General features: G+C 39.6%; 1 protein-coding gene across 1 annotated transcript; it reads left to right on the top strand.

The window, feature by feature from the left end:
• Window positions 1-5,407: 5,407 nt before the first annotated feature.
• Window positions 5,408-20,428, top strand: LOC117331316 (kelch-like protein 3). The gene is made up of 9 exons (XM_033889984.1): window positions 5,408-6,277; window positions 7,166-8,153; window positions 12,418-12,538; window positions 14,191-14,341; window positions 15,627-15,743; window positions 16,031-16,211; window positions 16,945-17,148; window positions 17,807-18,030; window positions 20,054-20,428. The coding sequence occupies exons 1-9, from the start codon at window positions 5,812-5,814 to the stop codon at window positions 20,215-20,217; spliced, it is 2,616 nt and encodes an 871-aa protein (XP_033745875.1). The 5' UTR covers window positions 5,408-5,811; the 3' UTR covers window positions 20,218-20,428.
• The last annotated feature ends 2,675 nt before the right edge of the window (window positions 20,429-23,103 follow it).

The raw sequence follows: 23,103 nt of genomic DNA, 5'->3' as shown, positions 1-23,103 counted from the left end.
ATACCACACCTGTCGTACATAAATACCACGCCTGTCGTACATAAATACCACGCCTGTCATACAAAAATACCACGCCTGTCGTACATAAATACTACGCCTGTCGTACATAAATACCACGCCTGTCATACAAAAATACCACACCTGTCGTACATAAATACTACGCCTGTCGTACATAAATATCACGCCTGTCGTACATAAATACCACGTCTGTCGTACATAAATACCACACCTGTCGTACATAAATACCACGCCTGTCGTACATAAATACCACACCTGTCGTACATAAATACCACACCTGTCGTACATAAATATCACGCCTGTCGTACATAAATACCACGCCTGTCGTACATAAATACCACGCCTGTCCTACATAAATACCATGCCTGTCATACATAAATACCACGTCTGTCGTACATAAATACCACGCCTGTCATACATAAATACCACGCCTATCGTACATAGATACCAAGCCTGTCGTTGATAAATACCATGCCTGTCGTAGATAAATATCACGCCTGTCGTACATAAACATATATACCACGCCTGTCGTTGATAAAGACCACGCCTGTCGTACGTAAATATCACGCCTGTCGTACATAAATACCACGCTTGTCGTACATAAATACCACGCCTGTCATACATATATACCACGCCTGTCGTACATAAATACCACGCCTGTCGTACATATATACCACGCCTGTCGTACATAAATACCACGCCTGTCGTACATATTTACCACTCCTGTCGGACATAAATACCACGCCTGTCGTACATATATACCACTCCTGTCATACATAAATACCATGTCTGTCCTACATATATACCACTCCTGTCATACATAAATACCACGCTTGTCGTACATAAATACCACGGCTGTCGTACATAGATACCAAGCCTGTTGTTGATAAATACCACGCTTGTCATACATAAATACCACGCCTGTCGAACATAAATATCACGCCTGTCGTAATTATACCACGCCTGTCGTACATAAATACCACATCTGTCATACATAAATACCACGCCAGCAAAACAAACACTACGCCTGACATACATAAATACCACGCCTGTCGTTGATAAATAACTAAATACATAAATACCACGCCTGTCGTACATAAATATCACGTCTGTCATACATAAATACCACGTCTGTCATACATAAATACCACGTCTGTCATACATAAATACCACGTCTGTCATACATAAATGCCACGCCTGTCATACATAAATACCACGCCTGTCGTACATAAATACCACGCCTGTCATACAAAAATACCACGCCTGTCATACATAAATACCACGCCTGTCGTACATAAATACCACGCCTGTCATACAAAAATACCACGCCTGTCGTACATCAATACCACACCTTTCCTACATATATACCACGTCTGTCGTACATAAATACCACGTCTGTCATACATAAATGTCACGCCTGTCATACATAAATACCACGCCTGTCGTACATAAATACTACGCTTGTCATACAAAAATACCACGCCTGTCATACATAAATACCACGCCTGTCGTACATAAATACCACGCCTGTCATACAAAAATACCACGCCTGTCATACATAAATACCACGCCTGTCGTACATAAATACCACGCCTGTCATACAAAAATACCACGCCTGTCATACATAAATACCACGCCTGTCGTACATAAATACCAAACCTGTCGTACATAAATACCACATCTGTCATACATAAATACCACGCCTGTCGTACATAAATACCACACCTGTCGTACATAAATACCACGCCTGTCGTACATCAATACCACACCTGTCGTACATATATACCACACCTGTCGTACATAAATACCACGCCTGTCATACATAAATACCACGCCTGTCATACATAAATACTACGCCTATCGTACATATATACCACACCTGTCGTACATATATACCACGCCTGTCATACATAAATACCATGTCTGTCATACATAAATACCACCCCTGTCATACATAAATACCACGCCTATCGTACATAAATACCACGCCTGTCATACATAAATACCACGCCTGTCGTACATAAATACCACGCCTGTCGTACATAAATACCACGTCTGTCGTACATAAATACCACGCCTGTCGTACATAGATACCACACCTGTCGTACATAAATACCATGCCTGTCATACATAAATACCACCCCTGTCATACATAAATACCACGCCTATCGTACATAAATACCACGCCTGTCGTACATAAATACCATGCCTGTCGTACATAGATACCACACCTGTCGTACATAAATACCACGCCTGTCGTACATAAATACCCAGCCTGTCGTACATAAATATCACGCCAGTCCTACATAAATACCATGCCTGTCATACATAAATACCACGTCTGTCGTACATAAATACCACGCCTGTCATACATAAATACCACGCCTATCGTACATAGATACCAAGCCTGTCGTTGATAAATACCATGCCTGTCGTAGATAAATATCACGCCTGTCGTACATAAACATATATACCACGCCTGTCGTTGATAAAGACCACGCCTGTCGTACGTAAATATCACGCCTGTCGTACATAAATACCACGCTTGTCGTACATAAATACCACGCCTGTCATACATATATACCACGCCTGTCGTACATAAATACCACGCCTGTCGTACATATATACCACGCCTGTCGTACATAAATACCACGCCTGTCGTACATATTTACCACTCCTGTCGGACATAAATACCACGCCTGTCGTACATATATACCACTCCTGTCATACATAAATACCATGTCTGTCCTACATATATACCACTCCTGTCATACATAAATACCACGCTTGTTGTACATAAATACCACGGCTGTCGTACATAGATACCAAGCCTGTTGTTGATAAATACCACGCTTGTCATACATAAATACCACGCCTGTCGAACATAAATATCACGCCTGTCGTAATTATACCACGCCTGTCGTACATAAATACCACATCTGTCATACATAAATACCACGCCAGCAAAACAAACACTACGCCTGTCATACATAAATACCACGCCTGTCGTTGATAAATACCTAAATACATAAATACCACGCCTTTCAAACATAAATACCACGCCTGTCGTACATATATACCACGCCTGTCATACATAAATACCACACCTGTTGTACATAAATACCACGCCTGTCGTACATAAATACCACGTCTGTTGTACATAAACACCACGCCTGCCGTACATAAACACCACGCATGTCGTACATAAATACCACGCCTGTCATACATAAATACCACGCCTGTCATACATAAATACCAGGCCTGTCGTACATAAATACCCAGCCTGTCGTACATAAATATCACGCCTATCGTACATAGATACCAAGCCTGTCGTTGATAAATACCATGCCTGTCGTAGATAAATATCACGCCTGTCGTACATAAACATATATACCACGCCTGTCGTTGATAAAGACCACGCCTGTCGTACATAAATATCACGCCTGTCGTACATAAATACCACGCTTGTCGTACATAAATACCACGCCTGTCATACATATATACCACGCCTGTCGTACATAAATACCACGCCTGTCGTACATATATACCACGCCTGTCGTACATAAATACCACGCCTGTCGTACATATATACCACTCCTGTCGGACATAAATACCACGCCTGTCGTACATATATACCACTCCTGTCATACATAAATACCATGTCTGTCATACATATATACCACTCCTGTCATACATAAATACCACGCCTGTCATACATATATACCACTCCTGTCATACATAAATACCATGTCTGTCATACATAAATATCACGCCTGTCATACATAAATACCACGCCTGTCGTACATATATACCACTCCTGTCGGACATAAATACCACGCCTGTCATACATAAATACCACGCCTGTAGTACATATATACCACGCCTGTCGTACATAAATACCACGCCTGTCAAACATATATACCACGACTGTCGTATATAAATACCAAACCTGTCATACATAAATACAACGCCTGTCGTACAAAAATACCACGTCTGTTGTACATAAATACCACGTCTGTCATACATAAATACCACGTCTGTCGTACATTAACATAAATACCACGCCTGTCAAACATAAATACCACGCCTGTCGTACATAAATACCACGCCTGTCAAACATAAATACCACGCCTGTCGTACATAAATACCACGCCTGTCGTTTATAAATACCACGCCTGCCGTACATAAATACCACGCCTGTCGTACATAAATACCACACCTGTTGTACATCAATACCACGCCTGTCGTACATAAATACCTCACCTGTTGTACATCAATACCACGCCTGTCGTACATAAATACCTCACCTGTTGTACATATATACCACGCCTGTCGTACATAAATACCACGCCTGTCGTACATATATACCACGCCTGTCGTACATAAATACCACGCCTGTCGTACATATATACCACTCCTGTCGGACATAAATACCACGCCTGTCGTACATATATACCACTCCTGTCATACATAAATACCATGTCTGTCATACATAAATATCACGCCTGTCATACATAAATACCACGCCTGTCATACATAAATACCACGCCTGTAGTACATATATACCACGCCTGTCGTACATAAATACCACGCCTGTCAAACATATATACCACGACTGTCGTATATAAATACCAAACCTGTCATACATAAATACAACGCCTGTCGTACAAAAATACCACGTCTGTTGTACATAAATACCACGTCTGTCATACATAAATACCACGTCTGTCGTACATTAACATAAATACCACGCCTGTCATACATAAATACCATGTCTGTCATACATAAATATCACGCCTGTCATACATAAATACCACGCCTGTCATACATAAATACCACGCCTGTAGTACATATATACCACGCCTGTCGTACATAAATACCACGCCTGTCAAACATATATACCACGACTGTCGTATATAAATACCAAACCTGTCATACATAAATACAACGCCTGTCGTACAAAAATACCACGTCTGTTGTACATAAATACCACGTCTGTCATACATAAATACCACGTCTGTCGTACATTAACATAAATACCACGCCTGTCAAACATAAATACCACGCCTGTCGTACATAAATACCACGCCTGTCAAACATAAATACCACGCCTGTCGTACATAAATACCACGCCTGTCGTTTATAAATACCACGCCTGCCGTACATAAATACCACGCCTGTCGTACATAAATACCACACCTGTTGTACATCAATACCACGCCTGTCGTACATAAATACCTCACCTGTTGTACATAAATACCACGCCTGTCATACATAAATACTACTTCTAATTTAATAAGTGATATCACCCATTCTAAACTTCTAAATAAGTGATGTTATACATTCAAAACTTTAATCTTCAAGTTCCAAGATTGAATGTATTTATTTGCAATGTACCATGAACAAGATGTCTGAACCGGGTGAAAAAGGCCAAAGGGAGATTTCCTGCAGCAAGCCTATAACATTCCTTGTACGTGAGTACAGACCCCACTATCTTGTCAGAGCAATAGCATACAGTTAGAATAAGGGGGAAAATAAATCAACAAGCCATCAACGGAACTAAATCAGTTCTTAGAGTACAACGCGTTCCATTTGTTGATAAACGTCTTTGAAGCGGGACAATCAACGGGGACCCATAACGGAAAGCACGCATGGTTACTGTTCATGCGCGCGCATCAATGATGTACTAATTGTGACGTCATCAATTGTTTAGCACCCTAACTTTTGCTTCGCGACAAAGATTTGGCAAGATTATGCTGTACTCCCATCAGTAAACGGGAAGAATCAACAGCGATGCCGCGTTTTAACTTTTCCTCATATTACACGAAAGACAGCCTTACGTGCTTGAGCTCAAACCACGGTCTCAACCCACAAGGAGAATGGGAGCAATCGCACAAAGCCAGCGGGTTCGCAGGTGAGGCCGATAGTGGTGTCCCCGTAGACGTTACAAATAGTGAGTTAGAACAGTCACTCACAGCCGAATTCGAGGAGCTGTCGAAGTCAATTGAACCAAAAGCAGATAGTCAAAACGGCACCAAGGCCAAGCGGTACGCAGAGGTCCCAATGCTCGCGAGTAAAGGTCAACCGGAGGTTGTCTGTAACCGGACCGGGTGTGATGCGAGGTCTGGACAGGAGAAGTGTCGGTGTATCACACTGGACTCCGCTGGAGCGTCGGACAACTTCAACAGTGTCATGTTCGATGATTCGATGTGCTCTAACGACTACCAGAATGCTCCTAGAACATCCACGCCAATCAAAGGTCAGTTGATAACTTGTCATGCTTACTTCATTTGTTTGAAATAGATCCAGAAGCGTCTCCTGTGGCTGTCTACACTGCCTTCCTTTACGAAGACACATACGATAAGTTTATTTCTGGTGCAGGATCGTTTAGTCCTCTATACCAGACTCGAAACAATTACAATAATACGTATTACACATGCTATTGTCCACGCTACGTTACGATAAATACTTTTATTACAGTTCTAATGATAAAAGAGATCTTGATTATCCCACTTTCAAAAGTATTTTAAATGCATTTGTGCTTGATGTAGTTGACGATCAGTTGTTCTTGGAATAGCTTCTGTAATTGCCGTTTTTTCGGGAACTATACTCCTGATTCATACTAGTCAGGAATCAGCAGACACCAGTATATTCCCTCTGCTCTCTACCTTCAGAGGGAGTTTTTATTAGGATTTATTATATTAGGATTTATTAGGATTTATTAGGATAATTAATGGATGCAGGCTGGAAGCCTCTATATCCATATCAACAATATATGAACATAAAATAAATAAATGATTGATTTCCAGTATATCAATTGCTATGTTTCCTCAATATATCTAAAATGTTAAACTTTAAAATGAATATTTTTCCAGTGTTTATCTAGCATTACTTCAAAGTTGTATACAGTATCTGCATCTATAATGTGTTGCGGCAAATTATTCCATACATCTATTATTCTGTTACTGAAGAAATTCTTTCTTAATTCTAGATTACAACGTTTCTTAAAAATTTTCTCAGAGTGACCTCTCGTCCTACTAAAACTACAATTTTGTTCGATTGTTAATTCGGAATGCTATAGAAGTAAGTAGTGTTGCTCGTAAATTATTACATATTTAACTAAGTGGCTATTTTTCACCTGTTTAAGGTTCTTACCCCGCCGAGCACACTATTTCCAACAACCATGGCGTTTATCAGGCAACACGTCAAGTGCAGAAGACTGACTCGCCAAAGTTCCGCAAGGGTCTCGTAATGGTCCTTGATGAACTCAACACTCTGTCGCCTATTAACCACGAAGCAGACTTGAATCGGATGCTTAAAAAGGCAAGGGAAGACAAAGATGGTATGTCTCCGTGTCTATCGAATGTCCTGTGTCGTCTACAGAGTCTACCAGTAGATAAACTTACACATTTCTCAAGTATCGGCGAGTATATGAAGTTTCTCCGAGAACACCAGCAAATCTGTGATGTAGAAATCCACGTGGAATCGTCCAAGTTCATGGCCCATCGTGTGGCACTGGCCTGTTTCAGTGAATACTTCTCGCAGGTCTTTTTCAAAGGAACAGAGAAACAAAAAATACCATTAGTCATCCGGCTCCGAGGGGTCACTTCAAGGTCATTCCATGTATTCCTAGAGTGGGTTTACACTGGAAATTTGGAAATCACTCCACTACTAGCGGCGGACCTTCTTGTGATTGCGCAACACCTCAAGGTTCCATTACTAGAAGATAAATGTGCCGAGTTCATAGTGAGCATGCCCCTGGGGAAATCCCTTTCAGTCCTACAGAGTGGCCGAGTGGTCACGAGTAGCGATCTGTATGATGTATGCGTTTCTCACGTGAGCACACAGTTCCCGAGTATTTTGGACCACCAAGACTTTTACCTTCTCGACGTTAACACGTTGTGTATGATCCTGTCACGTGACGACCTTAATATAACGTCCGAGATAGAGGTGTTCCGGGTGGCCCTGAAATGGATAGCGTACGACATGAATGACCGCCACAGACACCTGGCCAAAGTCATGTCGTGTGTTCGATTCCCATACATGAACCACCATGAACTCTTCCAGTGCTTTGAGGTCACAGATCTTCTAAGGGAATGTCAGGAAACAAGAAACGCTATTCTACACGCAAACTGGTACGTATGTGTATAGATATATAGTTGTGTATGGATATGTAGCATATACGTATTCCGTGAATCCGCGATCCGATCCGTAAACCAATCCGTGATCCGTTTCGGTGTATTTATGATCACCTGATGTACCTTCGTTTTTACCTTTGTATACGTGTGTGTGACGTGGTGTATTGTGTTTGTCCATCATGTGTTGACTGTACTTGACTAATCATGACTGACCACGGACAGCTCGTGGGACTCGCTTTGTTTTCCCGCGCTCTTTCCTTCTTTCTTTCCTTTCTGCTCTCTCCCGGCACTTCCCAGCTGGCCGTGGAGCGAACCACATCTGACGGGTCCATGATACATAATTACTATATATTTTATACTGGGTCCCCCAGCACCACATGCAGGGTGAGTAAATAGTTTTAGCTTTATGATTATTGCTTATATCCTATAAATTATTGGAGTATCATATCTAATTTATATTATCCAGTCTAATTATCTTTGTTTCCGTCCGGGTCAGAACGTTTTGTTGTTAGTTCTTGCTGCTAAGATGTGTGGTGCATTCGTTTGTATAATGTTTTATTAGTTTTATCCATGTCTTATTACAGGGGATTTATTCTACCCCAGAAACTCCGCAATACCAAATAAAGTATTGAAACTCTGACAATGTGTTGGGTCTTGGCAATTTGGATGACGGAAGGAACCCGATAAAACCCTCATACCTTCACATTGGCGCCCATGTAACAGAGCGCATGATTAATTAAATTTAAATCACTGCCTCCGCTAGGGATCGAACCCGGGACCCCTGGCTTACTAGTCTTACGCTCAACCGATCGAGCTAAAGAGAAGATCTCTCTAGCCGAGAGGTATATTGCGGCTAGTATTTACCAGGGTTACATACTCCCCCTCCAGGAAATAACTCGTCCTCGAGTTTCCAGGAGTAACAGCGATGCTTGTGGAGCAATCCTGAGTATTTTCCCCGGGTCCCTACATGGGCGCCAATGTAACAGAGCGCATGATTAATTAAATTTAAATCACTGCCTCCGCTAGGGATCGAACCCGGGACCCCTGGCTTACTAGTCTTACGCTCAACCGATCGAGCTAAAGAGAAGATCTCTCTAGCCGAGAGGTATATTGCGGCTAGTATTTACCAGGGTTACAGATATGTATATAGTTGTGTCTAGATATGTACATAGTGGTTTCTGTGTATCTAATATTGGTACGTATGTGTATAGATATATAGTTGTGTATGGATATGTATATAGTTGTGTAGAGATATGTATATAGTTGTGTCTAGATATGTACACAGTGGTTTCTGTGTATCTAATATTGGTACGTTTGTGTATAGATATATTAATGTTAATTTTGTCTGCATACGGTTAACTCTTTCTCTAGTTAATTTGACTCTTTACAGTTTTAAAACTGTTACATAACTAGTTAACTTCCTCTAGTTAATTTTGTCTCTCTACAGTTAACTGTGGCCGTCCTCTAGTTAATTATGTCCGTCTACAGTTAACTGTGACCGTCCTCTAGTCAATTTTGTCTGTCTACAGTTAACTGTGACCGTCGTCTAGTAAATTTTGTCTGTCTACGGTTTATTGTGACATACTTCTAGTTAATTTTGTCTGTCTACAGTTAACTGTTGCCGTCCTCTAGTTATTTTTGTCTGTCTACAATTAACTGTGACATACCTCTAGTTAATTTCGCTGTCTACAGTTAACAGTGACCTTCCTCTAGTTAATTCTGTCTGTCTACAGTTAGCTGTGACATACCTCTAGTTAATTTTGTCTGTCTACAGTTAACAGTGACCTTCCTCTAGTTAATTTTGTCTGTCTACAGTTAACTGTGACATACCTCTAGTTAATTTTGTCTGTCTACAATTAACTGTGACATACCTCTAGTTAATTTCGCTGTCTACAGTTAACTGTGACATACCTCTAGTTAATTCTGTCTGTCTACAGTTAACTGTGACATACCTCTAGTTACTTTTGTCTGTCTACAGTTAACTGTGACATACCTCTAGTTAATTTTGTCTGTCTACAGTTAGCTGTGACATACCTCTAGTTAATGTTGTCTGTCTACAGTTAACTGTGACCGTCCTCTAGTTAATTTTGTCTGTCTACAGTTAACTGTGACCGTCCTCTAGTTAATTTTGTCTGTCTACAGTTAACTGTGACATACCTCTAGTTAATTTTGTCTGCCTACAGTTAACTGTGACCGTCCTCTAGTTAATTTTGTCTGTCTACAGTTAACTGTGACCGTCCTCTAGTTAATTTTGTCTGTCTACAGTTAACTGTGACCGTCCTCTAGTTAATTTTGTCTGTCTACAGTTAACTGTGACATACCTCTAGTTAATTTTGTCTGCCTACAGTTAACTGTGACATACCTCTAGTTATTTTTTTCTGTCTACAGTTAACTGTGACCGTCCTCTAGTTAATTATGTCCGTCTACAGTTAACTGTGACCGTCCTCTAGTTAATGTTGTCTGTCTACAGTTAACTGTGACCGTCCTCTAGTTAATTTTGTCTGTCTACAGTTAACTGTGACATACCTCTAGTTAATTTTGTCTGCCTACAGTTAACTGTGACATACCTCTAGTTATTTTTTTCTGTCTACAGTTAACTGTGACATACCTCTAGTTATTTTTGTCTGTCTACAGTTAACTGTGACATACCTCTAGTTAATTTTGTCTGTCTACAGTTAACTGTGACCGTCCTCTAGTTAATTTTGTCTGCCTACAGTTAACTGTGACCTTTCTCTAGTTAATTTTGTTTGTCTACAATTAACTGTGACCGTCCTCTGGTTAATTTTGTCTGCCTACAGTTAACTGTGACCGTCCTCTAGTTAATTTTGTCTGCCTACAGTTAACTGTGACCTTTCTCTAGTTAATTTTGTCTGTCTACAATTAACTGTGACCGTCCTCTAGTTAATTTTGTCAGTCTACAGTTAACTGTGACCGTCCTCTAGTTAATTTTGTCTGTCTACAGTTAACTGTGACCGTCCTCTAGTTAATTTTGTCTGTCTACAGTTAACTGTGACCGTCCTCTAGTTAATTTTGTCTGCCTACAGTTAACTGTGACATACCTCTAGTTAATTTTGTCTGTCTACAGTTAACTGTGACCGTCCTCTAGTTAATTTTGTCTGCCTACAGTTAACTGTGACATACCTTTAGTTAATTTTGTCTGTCTACATTTAACTGTGACCTTTCTCTAGTTAATTTTTTCTGTCTACAGTTAACTGTGACATACCTCTAGTTAATTTTATCTGCTTACAGTTAACTGTGACCGTCCTCTAGTTAATTTTGTCTGTCTACAGTTAACTGTGACATACCTCTAGTTAATTCTGTCTGTCTACAGTTAACTGTGACATACCTCTAGCTAATTTTGTCTGTCTACAGTTAACTGTTACATATACTTTTATGTGGCGATATAGATTTATCTCAAGAAATTAACCTATATATCTTAAATCATGTTTACTTATATATAAAGAGCACTAAAAGATTTCAACTATTATGATTATGTTGCTCATCATTATTTTCCATGTCTTTCCTTTATGAAATTGTGTGGAAGTGAGTGTGAAAGGTGTGCTGTTTAGACTATGTATAATTATTATACCTATCTGCAACCGGTCTATGGAAAAGACTTATATAGGGTAATCCTGTTGTCTGATCCTATTATTTCATATATATAAATATTTAAAATAAAACTTAACAAATGATAATAATATACATAAATAATATTTAAATTTCTAATATAATTAGGTTTATTGATTGTATGTATATTGAACATGTATTTGTATATATTTGGAACTGTGACCGTCCTCTACATAATTTTGTCTGTCTACAATTAACTGTGACATACTTCTAGTAAATTTTGTCTGTCTACAGTTAACTGTGGCATACCTCTAGTTAATTTTGTCTGTCTACAGTTAACTGTGACCGTCCTCTAGTTAATTATGCCCGTCTACAGTTAACTGTGACCGTCCTCTAGTTAATTTTGTCTGTCTACAGTTAACTGTGACCGTCCTCTAGTTAATTTTGTCTGTCTACAGTTAACTGTGACCGTCCTCTAGTTAATTTTGTCTGTCTACAGTTAACTGTGACCGTCCTCTAGTTAATTTTATCTGTCTACAGTTAACTGTGACATACCTCTAGTTAATTTTGTCTGCCTACAGTTAACTGTGACCGTCCGCTAGTTAATTTTGTCTGCATACAGTTAACTGTGACCGTCCTCTAGTTAATTTTGTCTGTCTACAGTTAACTGTGACCATAAATGTTGTTTGTTGAGGTTGGTGACTGCTGTGGCGTTAAACCGAGAAGATCCTCTAAACATCCCAATGGTCCAACCTAGGACGGCACTATCGGACCCAAGTAACCTAAAAACAAAGAAAGCTAGCAGTGTTTACTTGGTAAGTAGGACCCACAAAACCTAAAAACAAAGAAAGCTAGCAGTGTTTACTTGGTAAGTAGGACCCACATAACCTAAAAACAAAGAAAGCTAGCAGTGTTTACTAACGATCGAACCTCCAACCTCGGGTAACGATCGAACCTCCGACCTCGGGTAACGATCGAACCTCCGACCTCGGGTAACGATCGAACCTCCGACCTCGGGTAACGATAACGATCGAACCTCCAACCTCGGGTAACGATCGAACCTCCGACCTCGAGTAACAATCGAACCTCTAACCTCGGGTAACGATCGAACCTCCAACCTCGGGTACCGATCGAACCTCTAACCTCGGGTAACGATCGAACCTCCAACCTCGGGTACCGATCGAACCTCTAACCTCGGGTAACGATCGAACCTCCAACCTCGGGTACCGATCGAACCTCTAACCTCGGGTAACGATCGAACCTCCAACCTCGGGTAACGATCGAACCTCCGACCTCTGGTAACGATCGAACCTCCGACCTCGGGTACCGATCGAACCTCCGACCTCGGGTACCGATCGAACCTCCGACCTAGGGTAACGATCGAACCTCCGACCTCGGGTAACGATCGAACCTCCAATCTCGGGTAACGATCGAACCTCCGACCTCGGGTAACGATAACGATCGAACCTCCGACCTCGGGTAACAATCGAACCTCCGACCTCGGGTAACGATCGAATCTCCAACCTCGAGTAACGATCGAACCTCCGACCTCGGGTAACGATCGAACCTCCGACCTCGGGTAACGATCGAACCTCCAACCTCGAGTAACAATTGAACCTCCGACCTCGAGTAACGATCGAACCTCCGACCTCGGGTAACGATCGAACCTCCAACCTCGGGTAACGATTGAAAATCCGACCTCGGGTAACAATCGAACCTCCGACCTCGGGTAACGATCGAACCTCCGACCTCGGGTAACGATTGAAAATCCGACCTCGGGTAACGATCGAACCTCCGACCTCGGGTAACGATCGAACCTCCGACCTCGGGTAACGATCGAACCTCCGACCTCGGGTAACGATTAAACCTCCGACCTCGGGTAACGATCGAACCTCTAGCCTCGAGTAACGATCGAACTTCCAACCTTGGGTAACGATCGAACCTCTAACCTCGGGTAACGATCGAACCTCTAACCTCGGGTAACGATCGAACCTCTAACCTCGGGTAATGATTGAACCTCCGACCTCGGGTACCGATCGAACCTCTAACCTCGGGTACCGATTGAACCTCCAACCTCTGGTAACGATTGAACCTCCGACCTCGGGTACCGATCGAACCTCTAACCTTGGGTAACGATTGAACCTCTGACCTCGGGTAACGATCGAACCTCTAGCCTCGAGTAACGATCGAACTTCCAACCTTGGGTAACGATCGAACCTCTAACCTCGGGTAATGATTGAACCTCCGACCTCGGGTAACGATCGAACCTCCAACCTCGAGTAAAGGTTGAACCTCCAACCTCGGGTAACGATCGAACCTCCGACCTCGGGTAATGATCGAACCTCCAGCCTCAGATATTCACCTGATGTACCATTTGTCGATCCTGATTAATAAAGCAGCAGTTAAATGTATTTTAGCTGACCTCAAATTAGTTTACCCGCTGTTGATATAATTTTTTTCTAAACAGAGTTCCCATTCCATGAGGACTGTGAAACTCGAGATGGAGCATACCCCCAAATTAGGTGTAAAAACGGATACCTCGTATGTGTCAAAGACGGGGGACATCATCGCTGTAGGAGCTTTCCAAAAATTCACCAAGGCAAAGGATAACCGAACAGGTAAGTTTACCAATACCAGTACAGGTAAGTTTACCAATACCAGCACAGGTAAGTTTACCAATACCAACACAGGTAAATTTACCAATAACAGCACAGGTAAGTTTACCAATACCAGCACAGGTAAGTTTACCAATTACAGCACAGGTAAGTTTACCAATACCAACACAGGTAAATTTACCGATAACAGCACAGGTAAGTTCACCAATACAAGCACATGTAAGTTTGCCAATACCAGCACATGTAAGTTTACCAATACCAGCACAGGTAAGTTTACAAATACCAGCACAGGTAAGTTTACCAATACCAACATAGGTAAATTTACCAATACCAGCACATGTAAGTTTACCAATACCAGCACATGTAAGTTTACCAATACCAACACAGGTAAATTTACCAATACCAGCACAGGTAAGTTTACCAATAACAGCACATGTAAGTTTACCAATACTAGCACAGGTAAGTTTACCAATAACAGCACAGGTAAGTTTACCAATACCAGCTCAGGTAAGTTTACCAATACCAGCACAGGTAAGTTTACCAATACCAACACAGGTAAGTTTACCAATAACAGCACAGATAAGTTTACCGAGACTAGGGATAACAGCACAGGTAAGTTAACCGAGACTAGGGATAACAGCACAGGTAAGTTTATCAATAACAGCACAGGCAAGTTTACCAATACCAGCACAGGTAAGTTTACCAATACCAACACAGGTAAGTTTACCAATACTAGCACAGGTAAGTTTACCGAGACTAGGGATAACAGCACAGGTGAGTTTATCAATAACAGCACAGGAAAGTTTATCGAGACTAGGGATAACAGCACAGGAAAGTTTATCGAGACTATAGATAACAGCGTAGGAAAGTTTATCAATAACAGCACAGGTAAGTTTATCGAGACTAGGGATAACAGCACAGGTAATTTATCGAGACTAGGGATAACAGCACAGGAAAGTTTATCGAGACTAGGGATAACAGCACAGGAAAGTTTATCAATAACAGCACAGGAAAGTTTATCGAGACTAGGGATAACAGCACAGGTAAGTTTATCGAGACTAGGGATAACAGCACAGGTAAGTTTATCAATAACGGCACAGGTAAGTTTATCAATACCAGCACCGGTGCAGTTCATGTACGTGTAATTTTACCAAAACGGAAAACAAATAGCCGAAGTCGGTTTTGCTGTGAAACATGATGAAAAATTGAAAGGTTTGAAAGACCATTCATGAAAAAAACAACATTTTAGCATTTGTCAATCTAAAATTAAAGCATCCTTATGTTGCAGTGAAGACAGTGGAGAGATATAACTCTGTGAAAAACCAGTGGACACATTATACCAACCTCCCACAGCCTCGCTTTCATCACGGTACCGCCATCATCAACAAAAAGATGTACCTAGTCGGTGAGTCAGTCCTTAAAGTAGTTTGTTTCATATTAAATACAGTTTTATATTCAAAGAGTTTGATATGATTGGTTGGAGATATCAATCCTTTATAGGTCCCAATCCTGGTCATTTACATACTTTCTATGCCGTTAAATAGTACTTTGGCTTTGGTACAAAAGGTTAAGATCTAGAAAATCACCTGACAAAATCGGTCAATTGTTAACCATATCATTTATGAAATGTTTTGATTATCACAAGATTCTTTTACTCTAAATGTAATGAAAACGTGATATCCCACGCACTAGGTGGCTCTGACCCATCCAAATCCAAGAAGATATCCGTACCGTCCAACGAAGCTTTCATGTACGACTTGGAGACCGACGAGTGGCGTCAGATAGCGTCCATGGCAACGCCAAGGATGCATCACGTGGTTTGCTCTCTTTACGGGATGTTGTACGCCATTGGCGGACAAGATGCAAATTCACGGTAATTTCTATTATGTGTTTTCAAAATCACAGTAGAATTAAATTGTTACAGGAGAATGTTTTTGATTTCTAATATGTATAGAGACTTACGTTCATATAGAATGTATAAAACGGCTGTCCTACTCATGTAATGTAGACGGACCCACTAGTCGTCTATAACACAGAATCAAAACCGCTCTGTTATTACAAACGATGGTAGTCCGGTTTGGAGACTTGTACGTAGCTGTGTCATTGTGTCTTCATGTCGTCCACTTGGTTCAGAACTTCTTGTGCTGAGAAAATGCAATCTAATTAAAATCTAAATGGCCATTCTCACAATGTTACATGAACATGTAGCGTAGTGAAAATGACCATCTAGATTTTAATTAGATTGGAGAAAATGTTTAAAAACTATATACTTATCGTTCAAATCGATAGAAATAGAATGATCAAAAAGAATGATGAAAAATTGAATTGGTTAAAGATGGTGAAGGTTGTAAACATGATAATTTGATTAAGATGGTGAAGGTTGTAAACATGATAATTTGATTGGTTAAGATGGTGAAAGTTGTAAACATGATAATTTGATTGGTTAAGATGGTGAAGGTTGTAAACATGATAATTTGATTGGTTAAGATGGTGAAGGTTGTAAACATGATAATTTGATTGGTTAAGATGGTGAAGGTTGTAAACATGATAATTTGATTGGCTAAGATGGTGAAGGTTGTAAACATGATAATTCGATTTTTTGGCAGAGTTCTTAACTCGGTGGAATGCTACAACCCCAAGACTGACCGTTGGATTTTTGCGCAGTCAATGAGTGTCGCCAGACTAGGAATGGCAGCCGCGATCCTGGATGGCACTATTTATGTTGTCGGCGGTTACGGCGAATCGGTAGATAACAGATCAGGACTTCCAGTCCTCAGTAGTGTGGAAGTCTTTGACCCACGTGAAAATGCGTAAGTTGTTTCAGTTTTGTGTTCAATGACAGAAAATCCGAGGAAATAGGAATGGTAGTGTAAATATAGGGAGATAAGGTCATCTTACTAGCGCAGACTAGCGGGAATTTCCCTTTGGCCTAAAGGCAGGATGTTTGCCTTCAGAGGGAAAGGTCGCTAGTTCGAAGCCCGGTAATTTTCAATACTCCTTCCTAATACAGATTTGGTGCCTTTAACCACTCCAAGTGAAAGTTATAGGAGATTGAGAGGCTTCCTTCGAGATAAAGAGCCTGGGTTTTCGTTGTCTTGGGGGTGAAGACTTTGTGAAAGAGAGGGTAGTGTAAAAGCAGAGAGTATAAGGTCACCTTACTAGCTCAGAGTGAGACTAGCGGGAATTTCCATTTAGCCGAGTGGTAGGATGTTTTCCTTGAGAGCGAAAGGTCGCTAGTTGGAAGCCCTTTCATTACTCCTTCCTATTACAGTAGTACGGAGTATAACAAATCTTCCTCAAGTTATCGTCTAAGTTTGAAAGGGGACATGATTATCAATCTAAATAAATCCTATCTAATACTGTACTACACGCATAAAGCCTAATTTTTGATGATTAAACTTGAAATGTTTGCTACGTTTTGAACACCGATTTTCTTTTATAATATAAAAACTGTTTGATTATTTTAAGGTGGACTTCTAGGAACAATCTACGAATGCCCCGATGTCATGGTAACCTGGTATCGGTGAACGGCGAGCTGTTCCTGTGTGGAGGGGCCATTAGATCCTATACCACTAATGACTCTGTTCTGACCAGTGTGGCCGCCATTGACGTGTACAACAAAAGGAGCGACATTTGGGAACACAAGACAGATATGGTGCTGGCACGACACTTCACAGGGAGTGCCGTTATTGGTGGGTAGTTCTGTAAATCTGGTAAATATACAAACACAACACGAGACGTTATTAAATCTGGTAGATATACAAACACAACAAGAGACGTTGTTATTAAATCTGGTAAATATTCAAACACAACAAGTGACGTTGTTATCAAATCTGGTGAATATACAAACATTAGGGACGTTGTTATTAAATCTGGTAGATATACAAACACAACACGAGACGTTGTTATTAAATCTGGTGAATATACAAACACAACACGAGACGTTGTTATCAAATCTGGTGAATATACAAACATTAGGGACGTTGTTATTAAATCTGGTAGATATACAAACACAACAAGTGACGTTGTTATTAAATCTGGTAAATATACAAACACAACACGAGACGTTGTTATTAAATCTGGTAAATATACGAACATAACAAGTGACGTTGTTATTAAATCTGGTAGATATACAAACACAACACGAGACGTTGTTATTAAATCTGGTAAATATACAAACACAACACGAGACGTTGTTATTAAATCTGGTAGATATACAAACACAACACGAGACGTTGTTATTAAATCTGGTAAATATACAAACACAACACGAGACGTTGTTATTAAATCTGGTAGATATACAAACACAACACGAGACGTTGTTATTAAATCTGGTAGATATACAAACACAACACGAGACGTTGTTATTAAATCTGGTAAATATACAAACATAACAAGTGACGTTGTTATTAAATCTGGTAAATATACAAACAAAAGTGACGTTGTTATTAAATCTGGTAGATATACAAACATAATACGAGACGTTGTTATTAAATCTGGTAAATATACAAACACAACACGAGACGTTGTTATTAAATCTGGTAGATATACAAACACAACACGAGACGTTGTTATTAAATCTGGTAGATATACAAACACAACACGAGACGTTGTTATTAAATCTGGTAAATATACGAACATAACAAGTGACGTTGTTATTAAATCTGGTAAATATACAAACAAAAGTGACGTTGTTATTAAATCTGGTAGATATACAAACATAATACGAGACGTTGTTATTAAATCTGGTAAATATACAAACACAACACGAGACGTTGTTATTAAATCTGGTAGATATACAAACACAACACGAGACGTTGTTATTAAATCTGGTAGATATACAAACACAACACGAGACGTTGTTATTAAATCTGGTAAATATACAAACACAACACGAGACGTTGTTATTAAATCTGGTAGATATACAAACACAACACGAGACGTTGTTATTAAATCTGGTAAATATACAAACACAACAAGTGACGTTGTTATTAAATCTGGTAAATATACAAACACAACACGAGACGTTGTTATTAAATCTGGTAAATATACAAACACAACACGAGACGTTGTTATTAAATCTGGTAGATATACAAACATAATACGAGACGTTGTTATTAAATCTGGTAAATATACAAACACAACACGAGACGTTGTTATTAAATCTGGTAGATATACAAACACAACACGAGACGTTGTTATTAAATCTGGTAAATATACAAACAAAAGTGACGTTGTTATTAAATCTGGTAAATATACAAACACAACACGAGACGTTGTTATTAAATCTGGTAGATATACAAACACAACAAGTGACGTTGTTATTAAATCTGGTAGATATACAAACACAATTAAAGTGACGTTGTTATTAAATCTGGTAGATATACAAACACAACACGAGACGTTGTTATTAAATCTGGTAGATATACAAACACAACAAGTGACGTTGTTATTAAGATCATACTAATCATATTTCTTTCCTATCTTCCGTATAGGGATGCCCTTGTGATATTGAGATTATTTTACTAAAATTCATATGGAAATTAAGAAACATTCGGACAATACCTTGCTGAGGGCAACATGTCATAATTTCTCTATAACGTCACAGTAGTGTTATTGGACGTGCTGGGCTGTATCCGTAGACTGGGCGTGTTACATGGTAGAACAAGACGTGATAAAATACTATGATAAAAATAAAGTTTTATTTTGTTCCAGGAGGGAAGATCTTTATAATCGGCGGAGTATCTACTGTGGCTGGGCGTATCCTCCAATCTATAGAATGTTACGACGTTATCAATGAAGTCTGGATCAATGGCGTTCAGGAACTTCCGTATCCGGCGAGGTGGCTGTCGTGTGTTGCGGTTCCGGGAAAAATATAATCAACTCCGTATACATGTACACGTGTTAAGGTGTTATTGGTACAGCAAAGCGCCTACATATATTTGTAACAGTTGCCTCCCTTTAGACACTCATGATCAGTATGTATTTATATTTCGATTGCGATTACTGTAGTGTGCAAATCATTATGTGCCATTAAAACATGTATAACACATCAATATTATTGATTTTTGATTAAATTACGTTTCTATACGTATGTCTATATATATATTATTAAGTCACCATACCCTATACTGTACAAAGATTCCAATAGTCGATACAGATTGTGGAGGACCACACTCGTGTCTTTATCTCTAATGGTTCTATATTTACCCTTTCCTCTAACTAATGTGTATCCCGTGTATCTCGTGTTAATACTACCCCTAGTGTTGACTCTGGTTTCTCTCTGTTTGACCATCTTATCTAACGTGTATACACTATAAGTCAATATTGACCCTGTGTATTGACCATCCAGTATCCATGTCCATTGCAGACCGGGGGAGACTTTGGTTTAGTTTTGGTTTATTTGTTTAACGTCCTATTAACAGCCAAGGTCATTTAAGGACGTGCCAGGAGACTCCTTTCTGTATAAGGTTTCTCTGTAGATATAGGGGTATTTAATTTATTATAAAATTCGTTAAAGATTTCATATGGCTAATACATGCTATATGTTCGCTGTTTGGTAATGTATCATTCTAACTATGACCAAATGTTTTGTTGGTGTATTGGGAGACATAAGTACAGCTTTTGTCCTTTACTAACGAAATTAGGGCATTGATACTTCTGTTTAAGAAACTGAATATTTTTATAACTTTATAGATGAAACTTTCATTTCATGTAGTGTATGATGTTACCATGGAAACATATACTATTACAGAAAATCGCTTAGTTACAGGAGCAGATCTCGAAAAACGTAGATAAATTTCATTTGTACATCAAACTTGTATGATATTGTAGTGCTTTTCGTTTTGATGTGTTTGGTGTCCATGGAAACAATAACCAAAAATAATTATTATTTCTGTTCTTTTGGCGTAGCTCAAAATCTCAAAAACTGCTGGAGATCAACACTGGATTGCATAGGATTGGAATTCTTAAAATATGATGTTGCTTGTTGGGCATAGTGGTGTTTCTTGGGAAAGGTGGAGGCGTACCTCGTATATACTGTATACATATATAGTGAATAAACTACTTAGTATCATCGAACAGCACTAGTGTAATGGGGTGTATATACGCCTGTGTATGTGACAGTCGCTCTGGGTAATATGATCTTAAAAGTCACTTATAATATATTCAATTAAGTTGATAATCACAACACATTAAAGGTAAGAATTCTGGACCTCGAAAACACTTAGTAACACGAGACCGTGACGTATAACCGACTATTAAACCACTTTATTTTGAGGTTCATTAAATGTTATTTTAACATTGTCATCATATAACAGCCCCGATTAAAATAGACTTTAGTTTCGTGTATGAAGGTGGTTTGTGTATCGGGGAACAGTTAACATGAATTGATAATTAATCCCATTACTACTCGGAAATACTTATGTTCTTTTCAAATTACCGATTATGGTTTAAACGTAAATTTTAACAGCACTTAAAATTCTCGTGTAACACAATAGTTTGGGTCGGTATTTAAAGTCTTTGTGTCAAGTGCTTGGCGCTGGAGATCGAGTATTGAGTAGAGTGTATTGTCTACTACTGACTTGCTAAGGACCATCGCGGAGAGGTATATACCACTGTCAAAACACCGAGGACTGGATCACAACAGCCATTAATAAGATGACCGACAATACAAAGCAGTATATACGATCGGTTTCGAATTTAAGTTTTGTTTGTTCAAGGAGTAACTCGACTATAACGGTAGACGCATATAAAGTAATATCATAATCTATTATCCACTGCTGTCAGCCCTATAAAGACAAACAAATTGTCAATTATTAGCTACATACAGTAATGATGTCCTCCAAGCTGCTGCTAATGGCTCGTTGTTTGTGACCAGGAGTATCAATACTAGATGAGATTGTCCCTTTGAAACGAATTCCCAAGATGTACAAGAGTCTTATTGTACAGAAACGGTTACAAGTGTCCCCAGTAGGAGCAAAACCTGCCTAGTCGAATAATACCAGTAATAAGTACAATTAACAGAAACAAGATTGATATAATGCTTTCCCTGCGTAGTTCCGGTCCTTGCCTATATTGACTATTACAATGGCGTTTTCGGTTTTGCATTATAGATTAACGAGTAAGTTTCTGGTTAGGAGAATACAAGTTAGGAAGAGAATACCAACTCTGAAGAGAATACAAACTCTGAAGAGAATACCAACTCTGATACCAACTCTGAAGAGAATACCAACTCTGAAGAGAATATCAACTCTGAGGAGAATACCAACTCTGAAGAGAATACCAACTCTGAAGAGAATACCAACTCTGAAGAGAATACAAACTCTGAGGAGAATATCAACTCTGATACCAACTCTGAAGAGAATACCAACTCTGAAGAGAATACCAACTCTGTAGAGAATACCAACTCTGAAGAGAATACCAACTCTGAAGAGAATACAAACTCTGAGGAGAATATCAACTCTGAAGAGAATATCAACTCTGAAGAGAATATCAACTCTGAGGAGAATACCAACTCTGAGGAGAATACCAACTCTGAAGAGAATACCAACTCTGAAGAGAATACCAACTCTGAGGAGAATACCAACTCTGAAGAGAATATCAACTCTGAAGAGAATATCAACTCTGAGGAGAATATCAACTCTGAGGAGAATACCAACTCTGAAGAGAATACCAACTCTGAGGAGAATACCAACTCTTAAGAGAATACCAACTCTGAAGAGAATACCAACTCTGAAGAGAATATCAACTCTGAAGAGAATACA

The sequence above is a fragment of the Pecten maximus genome, chromosome 7 (assembly GCF_902652985.1).
Source record: "Pecten maximus chromosome 7, xPecMax1.1, whole genome shotgun sequence".
NCBI lineage: Eukaryota > Metazoa > Mollusca > Bivalvia > Pectinida > Pectinidae > Pecten > Pecten maximus.
The sequence above is the reverse complement of the archived record's forward strand: the minus strand, read 5'-3'. Positions and strand labels throughout refer to the sequence as shown.